The sequence below is a fragment of the Phyllobates terribilis genome, unplaced genomic scaffold, assembly GCF_046119375.1.
Source record: "Phyllobates terribilis strain yellow unplaced genomic scaffold, ASM4611937v1 Scaffold_415__1_contigs__length_1637097, whole genome shotgun sequence".
In the NCBI taxonomy this organism is placed as follows: domain Eukaryota; kingdom Metazoa; phylum Chordata; class Amphibia; order Anura; family Dendrobatidae; genus Phyllobates; species Phyllobates terribilis.
Window position 1 is genome coordinate 1,034,590 of NW_027363175.1, and position 14,052 is coordinate 1,048,641.

At 46.7% G+C, this 14,052-nt stretch overlaps 1 protein-coding gene across 1 annotated transcript; it reads left to right on the forward strand.

Moving 5' to 3' along the window:
- Positions 1–1,480: 1,480 nt before the first annotated feature.
- Positions 1,481–7,255, forward strand: LOC141226851 (uncharacterized). The gene is made up of 5 exons (XM_073667186.1): positions 1,481–1,656; positions 1,740–1,863; positions 1,947–2,044; positions 2,243–2,333; positions 4,629–7,255. Exon 5 carries the CDS (start codon positions 4,769–4,771, stop codon positions 5,612–5,614), a length of 846 nt encoding a protein of 281 aa, XP_073523287.1. The 5' UTR covers positions 1,481–1,656; positions 1,740–1,863; positions 1,947–2,044; positions 2,243–2,333; positions 4,629–4,768; the 3' UTR covers positions 5,615–7,255.
- The last annotated feature ends 6,797 nt before the right edge of the window (positions 7,256–14,052 follow it).

Sequence of the window (14,052 nt, forward strand, 5' to 3'; positions counted from 1 at the left end):
CCACATACAGTATAATGTTCCCACAGTGCCACCATCCCCCCACATACAGTATAATGTTCTCACAGTACTGCCATCCTCCCTGACACAGTATAATGTTCTCACAGTACCACCACACCCCCCCACATACAGTATAATGTTCCCACAGTACCACCACCCCCCCCATACAGTATAATGTTCCCACAGTACCGCCATCCCCCCACATACAGTATAATGTTGTCACAGTCCCACCATCCCCAATTTTATTTTATATTTTAACACTTGCTTTTCTTTTTTTGGTGTTTTTCATGTAATATATGGAAGCCTACAGGAAAATGCTAAAAGAAACATAATATCCAGGAAAAAAACACTGTACATGGAGACATTAGCATCAAATAACTGTCTTGTTCTTACAAACACGCTCTTATAAATGAGATCTAACGTGATAAAAGATTACAACCTGGGGAAGACGGGAAACATTCACATAGACGGTCGGTGATGATGTAGTCAGTGACGGACTCTGGACAAATTTGTTTCTAGAGCCGTATTAGAAGATGAAGATGTCGTCATCATGAAGTTGTTATTTCTCATGCCATGTGTAATGTATATGACGAGAATTAGCGTTATGGAAGATGAGTCTATAAGAAACGTATTCAGCTGCAGACTCTGGGGAAGAAACTGCTTGTTGTCTGTGGCCTAAAATATATACAGTTAGGTCCATATATATTTAAACAGGGTGGCACATGTTAAGGAACTGAAACTCCTAAACCCTTCATCCAATTTTAATGTGGATAACCTCAAATGAAAGCTGAAAGTCTGAACTTCAACTGCATCTGAATTTTTGTTTAAAATTCATTGTGGTAATGTCTAGAACCAAAACTAGAAAAATGTTGTCTCTGTCCAAATATATATGGACCTAACTGTAGGTTTTATTAGTACGTCAGGTACAAAAGCAGAATGTTGTAAAATAATAAAAATACCATTGCTGCTTGGGTTTCTGGGTGATTCTTACTGAAGCAGTGGCCAACTTAGCCAGTGATTGGAAGTATGGAGGAGATGTCTAAGTCAGCAATTCAACTTATGTTCCAGTCCATAAAAACTGAAGAACACAACATCTACACATTCTATCTCCTGATATATTTCCCTTATTGTCTCCAGTAATTGTATTATTACACAGGATTCTTTATGATGTTACATCGGCTCATCTTCTTCTCATTCAGGTTTCTACAATATCAGATCCTCTCAGTGAAGATCTTCTATATTAAGAGAATTTTTCTGAATCACCTATCAAGGATGGATATGGATAGAGACAAGATGGCGGAGCGGATAATGCACCTCACCCTAGAGATCCTCTTCCGGCTTACTGGAGAGGTGAGAGATTCTGATGACGTCACATTACATCATTCTTATCTATGGAAATAACAGATGGACAGAACTGGAGAGGTGAGGACTCTGGAAATGTCTGTAGTGAGATTTATTAATGTGTCTCTCCATAACCAGGATTACACAGTAGTGAAGAAGACCTCTAGTGAGCGCTGTCAGGACCCTGTGTCTGAGGGATGGGGAAGACCCCTGAGCCCAATCACAGGACCTCCACCTCACCCCTTCATACATGAGGACATCAATGACCAGAAGATCCTAGAGCTCACCTACAAGATGATTGAGCTGCTGACTGGAGAGGTGACGCTGCTGGGAATGCTGGGACATTATACAGTAACGCTATGGAGGGATCGAGGGGATGACGGTATCATTGTATGTGTCAGGTTCCTATAAGGTGTCAGGATGTCGCCGTCTATTTCTCCATGGAGGAGTGGGAGTATTTAGAAGGACACAAAGATCTGTACAAGGACATCATGATGGAGCTTCCCCAGCCCCTCACATCACCAGGTAATAGACAGGACTAAATACACACGGCCTATAATTATCTGTATGTAAAGAATGAATTCAGTCTCTGTTTGTGTTTCCTCCAGATCTATCCAGTAAGAGGACAACACCAGGGAGATGTCCCCATCCTCTTCTTCCATAGGACTGTAGACAAGAAGATCCCAATGTTCCTCAGGATCATCAGGTAGATGGAGAGAAGGTGTCATGAGATCTCCCCTATGATGGGTAGACGGCTGTGAAGGTCTTGTGCTCAGTCTTGTTTTATCCACCAGGATTATATGGTTTATACTTGTGTAATGAGAACGGTGGAGATGGCAGGATTAGAGCTGATCATAGATGTGACTTCTCCATCTGTCTGTGACTTTTACAATATTTGTTTCAGGGTGAAGATCTGATCCATATTAATACTACAGAGACATATGTGGGGGGTGATGAGCGGTGTAAGGAGGAGATTCCTAAACATGACTACCCAGGTGAGTAGTGACCACTAAGTGCAGAGAAGTCACAGATTCTTCTCAGACACCGGCTGTGGCTGGTGTACCGGTCATGTAGTTTGGCCGTATCACAATCGTGTGATCACCATTTTCCCGCTAGACCACAACATTTTCCTCCATCTGAAAATGTTCACATTACTTTGTGTAATTGTAAAAGCCCTTTTCTGTAGAACTTACAACCTGGAGGATCCACCTACCCCCTGGGATTAGTAGACGCTGACCGTTACCTGCCCAGATCTGTAAACTACAAAGACAAATGACAGCGTACGTAGAAAGTGCTGACAAGTGAGAAAATTACTTGAAGAAAAATATTCTGATGGGCCTGTAAGAGAAAGCGGAGGGTAATGATGCTGTTGGCTTCCTAGATCCCTGATATCTTATTGGATGAATCTACCTTCTCTCCCTTCTGTGCGGCTGAATGTTCTCATATGGTCCCTACAAGACCAGGTCCAGTCTTTCTGACCAAACTTAACTTTTATAATCGACAATATTAAATGTGCAGTGAGGGCCAAGTGTGAATTTTTGTACAATAACAACGGAGTTTCCCTTTATCCTGACTTTTCAAACTATCTTCAAACAGGATCTTGATAAACTACATAAATAAAACTACACCTGTGCCATGATATGTCTCTAAGCTGTGCGTGGCTGATGGCTGTAATATACATCTATTAACGCTTGCAGGAGATGTGGTGGCATGGCTCGAGCCCTGGTTTCATGGATTCACTCCACATCATAAATTCCATTATGTTTTCAATCCTAAAGAATTCAGATTCCTGCACAATCTCTCCTGAAATGAGGGCACTAATACTTTCTCTACTCTCCTGGTCAGGACTCATCATACCTCCAATGGTCCACCATAAATGAGTGTGACTCCGGTTTAGTGTTGGAGCTCTCCCTTATATATACGTTGTTGTTGGGGATGTAACATATCTTTTATTCTGTCTTTTTTACAGGTTCATTCTCTATGATAGTTTAATTGTGGTGGGATTGGCCTGACTCACTTACGTGTCTCTGTAACTCCATGGTGGTCTTTAAAAGAAGGTCTCCATTACGTCTTCCCAATACCGAGGTCTAAATTTAAGACCCCTCATCTCTGCACTATTATAAAAAGTTCTACTTCAATGTCTAATATTTCTTCTTGAATTTATCTGACATAAAATATTGTCCCTTACGATAGTTTAGATGATGAAGAGCCACCGAGCCCCAGACTCTAATTACCCCAGAGAGGTTTCACCACTAGTTACTCATTATTTTGCTGATGAAGACTGTTCAGTTCGATCATTTCAGTAGATGTGTTACTGTCTATACTCACAGTTTTTGACTACAACAGTTCGTTCCCAAAATACTCTGATTTAACCCCTTCTCGCAGACAGTTTTTTGTTCCTAATCAGGTTCCATTTTTCAAATCTGACGTGTGTCACTTTATGTGATGATAACTTTGGAATTTTTCACAAAGGATAATAGGAAACAAATGGACCTTACAAATTATTTCCAACTACTCTTGAATGTGACAATCCCCTATATATGGTTGTACACTACTGTCTGGGCACATGGCAGGGTAAGAAGGGAAGGAGCGCCATTTAGCTATTTGAATGCAGATCTTGCAGATCCCAGAGGAGATGGGACACAACATTTGCAGAAACCTTAATATGACAAAATGGCAGAAAACCAGAGCAATAGAAATCCCCATAAAGTGACTGCATTTTGGAAATTATAACCCTCAGTGAATTAATCTATAGGAGTAGTGACTAGTTTTACTCCACAGCCACTTTCTGGACATTAGCTCGCAGTCGATGTTGGAGAGTCAAAATTGCCCATTGGCCATTTTATTACCCAGCACATAGTGCCCAGATTGTGCTCCAGGAGACACACACCGTAAATGAAGAGGGTTCTTCTCACTATAGTAATGCCAAATACATGGATGATAAATGTGGTTTGAACGCACTGCAAGGCTCAGAAGAGAGGGGGAGATCTGACTTTGGGAGAGCGGATATTGCTGGATTGGTTTATGGATGAGTAGAAGTTTTTATTGGTATCATTTTCATCTACATAACATTGTTTGGTGGCTTCTTATTCCATATTTTGGAGGCAGAATGAACAAACAGTTGAACACCACGCTCCACTGGTTCATCCTTTGAAGTTTTCTATTAGACTGTGAATTGTCATTCTGTCAATAAGTTGTCATTTCTACAGACATTTTAAGTAGAAATGTTCAAAAGTAAAATTTCCAGGTTGTTTTATTCAAAATTAATAATTGTTTTTTTTTCTTGGCAGATGACTGTACCAGGAGATCAGAGGGACAGGAGATTTTTATATCAGATGATCTTCAGATCTCACAGGATACAATTGAAGTGAATGCCATTACTCCAGATCTACAATCATCCCTTCACATCAGAGATCTGTCATCTGATCCTATGAAACAGGTCCTGTCTTCTGATTCATTACCGACTACTAAGGAAAGTCAAAATAAAAAAATAAGGATTGAAAAACGAACTGCTCCTAAAGCAAAGAAGACATTTTCACTGCCAGAAAATGGAAATAGTTTTACCCTCGAAAAGTCTATAACTCAAAAAACACACACAGTGGACAATAGATTTTCTTGTTCCAAATGTGGGAGATGTTTTAACCATAAATCAGTTTTGGTTATTCACCAGAGAACCCACACAGGGGAGAAGCCTTTTTCCTGTTCAGAATGTGGGAAATGTTTTAACCAGAAATTATATTTTGTTATTCACCAGAGAACTCACACAGGGGAGAAGCCTTTTTCATGTTCAGAATGTGGGAAATGTTTTTGCAATAAATCAGCTTTGGTTGACCACCAGAGAATTCACACAGGGGAGAAGCTTTTTTCCTGTTCTGAATCTGAGAAATGTTTTAACCGGAAATCCGAACTTGTTAGACATCAGAGATCTCACACAGGGGAGAGGCCTTTTTACTGTCCTGAATGTGGGAAATGTTTTAACCATAAATCAGTTTTGGTTAATCACCAGAGATCTCACACAGGGGAGAAGCCTTTTTCATGTTCAGAATGTGGGAAATGTTTTTACAATAAATCAGCTTTGGTTAACCACCAGAGAACTCACACAGGGGAGAAGCCTTTTTCCTGTTCTGAATGTGAGAAATGTTTTAACCAGAAATCAGCTTTGGTTAACCACCACAGAACTCACACAGGGGAGAAGCATTTTTCATGTTCAGAATGTGGGAAATGTTTTAAACGGAAATCGGCTTTAATTAAGCACCGGAGAACCCACACAGGGTAGAAACCTTTTCCTATTCTTTTTTTTTAATCCAATCCAATTTTGAGTTTTTTTTCATTAGTTTTTTTTTTACAAAACAAGAAACCAGTACATACAATAATAAAATAACATACATGCATCTCTCCGATATATCCTTTCAGCTTGCCCATTACCGTCTGATAACTTGCAGTTACTATATCTTACAATTAACATTCCACATTCTTGAAATCTCTTATATAAGCATAATATTGTAATAAGCATTATAATCCTCTACACATATAGGTGTGCTATATTACCCATTCCACATGTTAAGGAATTCCAATACACAATGAAACATTAGACCTCGTCAATGCCTCCCTTCCTCCATAAGTCAAATTGTCTCTCCAGCAATAACCCCCTTGATGGCATTCCAGGTGTATCCAACCATAAGCCTCATATTTTCTCAAATTTATTCATTGAGTTTCATTTTTGATATACCTCTTTTTCTAATCTGATATTATTTATCCTATTTTTGAGTTCACTAATTTCTGGGGGTGAGTGGTTAATCCATTTGGATGCAGTATGTTTCCTAGTTTGAAATAAAATACGTGAAATCCCTATTGAAATTGGGTCAAATTCCATATAATCTTCTAATATACCTAATAGGCATTTTTTGGGTCTGGTTGAATATCTATTTTATATTCCCTCTTTATAATAGACAGAACTCCTTTCCAGCATTTACCTGACTCCCGGCATTCCCATAGCGTATGTAATAGGCCCGCATCATCCATTTTACATCGTGGACATTCAGCATCAGTCCGGTATCCTCTGTTACATAGGAATCTTAGTATTTCCCTTCTCTAATACCAACTTAACTAAAGTATTATGTTTTACCCAAAAGGGAGTCCATTTTGATTGTGCATTAAATGAACGCCGAAACTGTAAATATCTATAGAATTGTGTCAACCCAAATCCCCCCTTTAATTGATCAAAGCACTTAAGGATCCCTTCAGACAATATGTTTTATATCGTATATACCGTATTTTTCGGACTATAAGATGCACTTTTTTCCTTCAAAATTTTGGAGGAAAGTAGGGGGTGCATCTTACAGTCCGAATGTGGCATATAAATAATACTCTGGCTGGTTGGGGAGCGGGGCACAGGAGGCAGGAGCCGCCTGCTGCAGCCTACACTGTGCTCGGTGCTAATGAAAATGGCTATTCATGCCCATGGGGGTGAATATTCATGGTCTTTAGTAGCGGGCACACGCGATCGCTCAGCAGCAGTATCCGCGCTGCGGCTACCCTGTGTGCCGGCTATTAAGGAGAATGAAGTCACTGCTCCCCATGCACACAGTTCCGGTGTGGGGAGCAGTGACTATTCCCGCAGCTCATCTCACCTTGTGAGGGCGCATGGCAGTGAGATCAGCTGCTGGTAGACAGGATTCAGCGATGGAGCAGAGGGGAGGAAGGCGAGTAGAAGTGTTTTTTGTTTTCTTTTTGCAGCGTGATGGAGATAAGGGTTGCCATGCATACCAGGAAGAGGGACGAGGGGAGCCATGCTTACCAGGAAGAGGGACGAGGGGAGCCATGCTTACCAGGAAGAGGAATGAGGGGTGCCATGCATACCAAGAAGAGGGATGAGGGGGGGCCATGCATACCAGGAAGAGGGATGAGGGGGGTCATGCATACCAGGAAGAGGGATGAGGGGGACCATATATACAAGGATAAGGATGAGGGGTGCCATGCTTACCAGGATAGCGATGAGGGGGCCATGCATACCAGGAAGGGGGATGAGTGGTGCCATGCATACCAGGAAGATGAACTTGGGGGGCCTTGCATACCAGGATAGGGATGAGGGGTGCCATGCATACCAGGATAGGGATGAGGGGGCCATGCATACGAGGAAGGAGGATGAGGGGTACCATGCATACCAGGAAGAGGGACAAGGGGTTCCATGCATACCAGGAAGAGGAGAAGAAGAATGAGGGGGGCCTTGCATACCAGGATAGGGATGAGGGGTGCCATGCATACCAGGATAGGGATGAGGGGGCCATGCATACCAGGAAGAGGGACAAGGGGTGCCATGCATACCAGGAAGAGGGACAAGGGGTGCCATGCATACCAGGATAGGGATGAGGGGGGCCTTGCATACCAGGATAGGGATGAGGGGTGCCATGCATACGAGGATAGGGATGAGGGGTGCCATGCAAACGAGGATAGGGATGAGGCATCCCATGCATACCAGGATAGGGATGAGGGGGCCATTCATACCAGGAAGGGGGTTGAGGGGTGCCATGTATACCAGAATAGGGATAAGGGGGGGCCATGCATACCAGTATAGTGATGAGGGACGCCATGCATACCAGGATGGGTATGAGGGGTGCCATGCATACTAGGATGGGGATGAGGGGTGCCATCCATGCATAACAGGATGGAGGGGTGCCATGCATACCAGGAAGAGGGATGAGAGGGGCCTTGCATACCAACAGGGATTCGGAGTGCCATGCATACCAGGATAAGGATGAGGGGTGCCATGCATACCAGGATAGGGATGAGGGGTGCCATGCATACCAGGAAGGGGGATGAGGGGTGCCATGCATACCAGGAAGAGGGACGAGGGGTGCTATGCATACCAGGAAGAGGGACGAGGGGTGCCATGCATACCAGGATAAGGATGAGGGGTGCCATGCATACCAGGATAGGGCTGAGGGGTGCCATGCATACCAGGAAGGGGGATGAGGGGTGCCATGCATACCAGGAAGGGGGATGAGGGGTGCCATGCATACCAGGAAGAGGGATGAGGGGTGCCATGCATACCAGGAAGAGGGATGAGGGGTGCCATGCATACCAGGAAGAGGGACGAGGGGTGCCATGCATACCAGGAAGAGGGACGAGGGGTGCCATGCATACCAGGGGTGCCATGCATACCAGGAAGAGGGACTAGGGGTGTCATGCTTACCAGGCAGAGGCATGAGGGGTGCCATGCATACCAGGAAGAGGGATGAAGGGTGCCATGCATACCAGGATAGGGATGAGGGGGCCATGCATACCAGAAGGGGGATGAGGGGTGCCATGTTTACCAGGAAGAGAGATGAGGGGTGCCATGCTTTCCAGGAAGAGGGATGAGCGGGGCCATGCATACCAGGAAGATTGATGAGAGGGGCCATGCATACAAGGATATGGATGAAGGGTGCCATGCATACCAGGATACGGATGAGGGGTACCATGCATACCAGGATAGGGATGAGGGGGGCCATGCATGCCAGGATGGGGATGAGGCGTGCCATGCATTCCAGGAAGAGGGATGCCATGCATACCAGGAAGAGGGATGCCATGCATACCAGGAAGAGGGATGCCATGCATACCAGGATAGGGATGATGGGGGCCATGCATACCAGGATAGGGATGAGGGGTGTCATGCATACGAGGATAGGGATAAGGCATGCCATGCATACCAGGATAGGGATGTAGGGATGATGGGGGCCATGCATACCAGGATAGGGATGAGGGGTGCCATGCATACGAGGATAGGGATGAGGGGGGCCATGCATGCCAGGATAGGGATGAGGCATGCCATGCATACCAGGATAGGGATGAGGGGTGCCATGCATACGAGGATAGGGATACGGGGGGCATGCATCCCAAGATAGGGATGAGGGGTGCCATACATACCAGAAAGGGGGGTGAGGGGTGCCATGTGTGCCAGGAAGAGGGACGATGGGTGCCATGCTTACCAGGAAGAGGGACTAGGGGTGCCATGCTTACCAGGAAAAGGGATGAGGGGGGCCTTGCATACCAGGATAGGAATGAAGTGGGCCTTGCATACCAGGATAGGGATGAGGGGTGCCATGCATACGAGGATAGGGATGAGGGGTGCCATGCATACGAGGATAGGGATGAGGGGGGCTATGCATGCCAGGATAGGGATGAGGGGTCCATGCATACCAGGATGGGGATAAGGAGTGCCATGCATACCAGGAAGAGGGATGCCATTCATACTAGGATGGGGATGAGGGGTGCCATGTATACCAGTATGAAGGGGTGCCATACATACCAGGGTGAGGAGTGTCATGCATACCAAGATGGAGGGTGTCATACATACGAGGATGAGAGGTATCATGCATGCCAGGATGAGGGGTGCCTTGCATGCCAGGATAGGGATAAGGGGTACCATGCATACCAGGGCTGTGGAGTTGGTAAGCCAAACCTCCGACTACGACTCCTCAATTTCCATGACCACGACTCAGACTCCCTCATACACGGCTCATGTTTAAGTGATGAATTTACTGTAGCACAGATTCATCTCAGCTAAAAGTCCAGACCTTTAGATCAGGAATAGGACAGACATTTATAGGACATTTCAGAACTTTCCCAAATTCTTATGAAAAAATATTCCACACAAACTGCATTGAACTACTGTACCCAATTTATTATATATTTTAGGAGTCGAGTCCATTTTATTCTGACTCCACTAAAATGGGCTCCGACTCCACAGCCCTGATGCATACCAGGATGGAGGGGTGCCATGCATACCAGGATAGGGGATTGGGGTGTCACGCATAATAGGAAGGGGGGCATATACAGTATACCAGGATGGGTGATATTAACAGAATTGGGGGACATTACCCCTATAACAGTGTCAGCAGCAGACCCTTCCCCCATAACAGGGCATCATGACCACATTTTTTGCTTACATTTTTTTTCTATTTTCCTCCTCGAAAACCTAGGTGCGTCTTATAGTCCGAAAAATACAGTATACCTTTATCCAACCAACTGCGAAATCCCTCTAATTTATAGGACTCAGCATATTTATTATTAAACCATATCTATAATATAAGGCGGGATGCGTGTCTCTGTCTGAAGCCTCGATAGACTGCACATGCGTGACGCGCAGTCTGGCTCCAGAGAGAAGCAGGCATCCAGCCGTTACAGGTAAGAGGAGTATATGGCGCCGGAGATCACGGTATGCGTAGACACTGAACGCATACCGCGATCTCCGGCGCCATACTTACATACTTACCTGACCGGGAGGAGCGTTGCCGCAGCGCCTCTCTTCTCTGGAGACCAGGGGAGGAGTGAAGGCGTCGGACCGGCGCGTGAGCATTGCGCTATCCGGCGCCATTTTACTGAAGACACATTTACCGTGTGTCTTCAGCAAAATGGCGCCGGACAGCATGGTGCTCCGGCGCCGCACTCCTCCCCCGGCCTCCGGCAGAGAGGACGCAGCAGCGCTGGAGTACAGAGAAGAAAGGTGAGTATAACTGTTTATTTTTTTTGTATGTGTGTACAGTGTGAAAGGGATGAGGGGGCCACACATAACAGGATTGTGGGGTAAGGGGACCATGCATATACCAGGATTGGGGGTGAGGGGTACCACACATACCAGGATTGGGGGGTGAGGGGTACCACACATACCAGGATTGGGGGTGAGGGGTACCACACATACCAGGATTGGGGGTGAGGGGTACCACGCATTCCAGGATTGGGGGGTTAGGGGTACCATGCATACCAGGATTGGGGGATGAGGGGTCCCACACATACCACGATTGGGGGTGAGCGGTACCATGCATACCAGGATTGGGGGGTGAGGGGTGCCACGCATACCAGGATTGGGGGGTGAGGGGTACCACGCATACCAGGATTGGGGGGTGAGGGGTGCCACGCATACCAGGATTAGGGATGAGGGGTGCCAAGAATATCGGGATTGGGGATGAGGGGTGCCACGCATACCAGGATTGGGGGATGAGGAGTGCCACGCATACCAGGATTGGGGGATGAGGAGTGCCACGCATACCAGGATTGGGGGGTGAGGGGTGCCACGCATACCAGGATTGGGGGGTGAGGGGTGCCACGCATACCAGGATTGGGGGTGAGGGGTGCCACGTATACCAGGATTGGGGGGTGAGGGGTGCCACGCATACCAGGATTGGGGGGTGAGGGGTGCCACGCATACCGGGATTGGGATGAGGGGTGCCACGCATACCGGGATTGGGGATGAGGGGTGCCACGCATACCGGGATTGGGGATGAGGGGTGCCACGCATACCGGGATTGGGGATGAGGGGTGCCACGCATGCCGAGATTGGGGATGAGGGGAGCCATGCATACAAGGATTGAGGATGAGGGGTGCCACGCATGCTGAGATTGGGGATGAGGGGTACCACGCATGCCGGGATTGGGGATGAGGCGTGCCACGGATGCCGGAATTGGGGATGAGGGGTGCCACGCATGCCGGGATTGGCGATGAGGGGTGCCACACATACCGTGATTGGGGATGAGTGATGGAGTGCCATGCATACCAGAATGAGGGATACCATACATACCAGGATAGGGATGAGGGGTGCCACGCATACCAGGATTGGGAGTGAGGGGTGCCAAGCATAACGGGATTGGGGGTGAGGGGTGCCACGCATACCGGGATTGGGGGTGAGGGGTGCCACGCATACTGGGATTGGGGTTGAGGGGTGCCACGCTTACCGGGATTGGGGGTGAGGGGTGCCACGCATACCGGGATTGGGGGTGAGGTGTGCCACGCATACCGGGATTGGGAATGAGGGATGGGGTGCCATGCATACCAGGATGAGGGATACCATAAACACCAGGATAGGGATGAGGGATGGGGTACCATGCATACCAGGATGAGGGATACCATACACACCAGGATAAGGATGAGGGGTGCCACGCATACCGTGATTGGGGGTGAGGGGTGCCACGCATACCGGGATTGGGGGTGAGGGGTGCCACGCATACCGGGATGAGGGGTGCCACGCATACCAGGATTGGGGGTGAGGGGTGCCACTCATACCGGGATTGGGTGCCATGCATACCAGGATGAGGGATGCCACGTATACCAAGGATTGGGGGTGAGGGATGCCACGCATACCAGGATTGGGGGTGAGGGGTGCCACGCATACCAAGATTGGGGGTGAGGGGTGCCACGCATACCAGGATTGGGGGTGAGGGGTGTCACGCATAAGAGGATTGGGGGTGAGGGGTACCACGCATACCAGGATTGGATGGTGGGGACAGGATGGAGGCAGCACAAATACAAGGAGGGGGGCAGCACATACCAGCATGGGAGACCATATACCAATAAAAATGCTCGCCACCCGGGCGTAGAACAGGTTCAATAGCTAGTAGGTGTATATTCACTGCAGTCTCCTATTTCCATTATATGGTTACCCCTATCCCAGACCTTGTAGAGTAGAGCAAGTGTAGGGTATATTGATTTCTTGTGCTCGAGGTCATTCAGTTCAACTATATGAATAGGAATATTCCACGGTGTTCCTGAGGTAATTAACCCCTTAATATTATTTGGGTTTGCAGCGCTATGCCACCTACCCAAATGTTGCAGTTGCGCTGCTATATAATATATTAGTGCATTAGGAATCACCAATCCACCAGATTCCTTGTCACTTTGTAGATATTACATAGTTACATAGTTTATAAGGCCGAAAAAAGACAAGCGTCCATCCAGTTCAGCCTATTTCTTGCGCACTGCAGCTATTCCGCAGCGTTGATCCAGGGGAAGGCAAAAAAAAACCATGTGGTATAGGCCAATTTACATCATTGAGGAAAAATTCACTTCCCGACTCCAATCTGGCAGTCAGATTAAATCCCTGGATTAATTAACTATCACTAAGCATAAGATGTAATTTTATTGTTCTCAAGAAAGGCGTCCAGGCCTCTCTTGAACTCATTAAGTGAGTTGGACATCACCACTTCCTCTCCCAGAGAGTTCCAGAGTCTATCGGCTCTGACCGTAAAGAATCCCCTTCTATGCTGGTGCAGGAACCTCCTTTCCTCCTGACACATAGTGTGCCCCCTCGTCTTTGTCACCATCATTGGTATAAACAGGTCATGGGAGAGATCTCTGTACATCCCCCTGATGTATTTATACATGTTTATGAGGTCTCCCCTAAGCCTTCTCTTTTCCAACGTAAATAGGCCTAATTTTGACAACCTCTCTGGGTATTCTAGTCCCTCCATTCCCTTTATTACCTTAGTCGCCCTCCTTTGTACCCTCTCTAGCTCCAATATGTCTTTCCTGAGCACCGGAGCCCAGAACTGTGCACAATATTCTAAGTGCGGCCTTACCAGCGCTTTATACAGAGGAAGAACAATGTTCTCATCATATGCCCCTATTCCTCTTCTGATGCATGCCATGACTCTATTTGCCTTCGCAGCTGCTGCCTGACACTGGGCACTCCAATTTAATTTGCTGTTAACCAAGACGTCCAGGTCCTTCTCCATGTCAGATTTCCCCAACGGTTTCTCATTTAATATGTATGGGTGACTGCTGTTTTTCTTTCCCATGTGCTTGACCTTACATTTATCGGCATTGAACCCCATTTGCCATTTTTTGGCCCAACTCCCCAATTTATCTAAATCCTCCTGTATCTGTGCCCTATCCTCATCTGTATTAACTACTTTACAAAGTTTAGTATCATCTGCAAATATTGCTATTTTACTATGCAACCCT

Bases quoted from the DNA above. Each gene is read 5' to 3' on its own strand.
- LOC141226851 (XM_073667186.1), top strand. From the start codon at position 4,769: ATGAAACAGGTCCTGTCTTCTGATTCATTACCGACTACTAAGGAAAGT.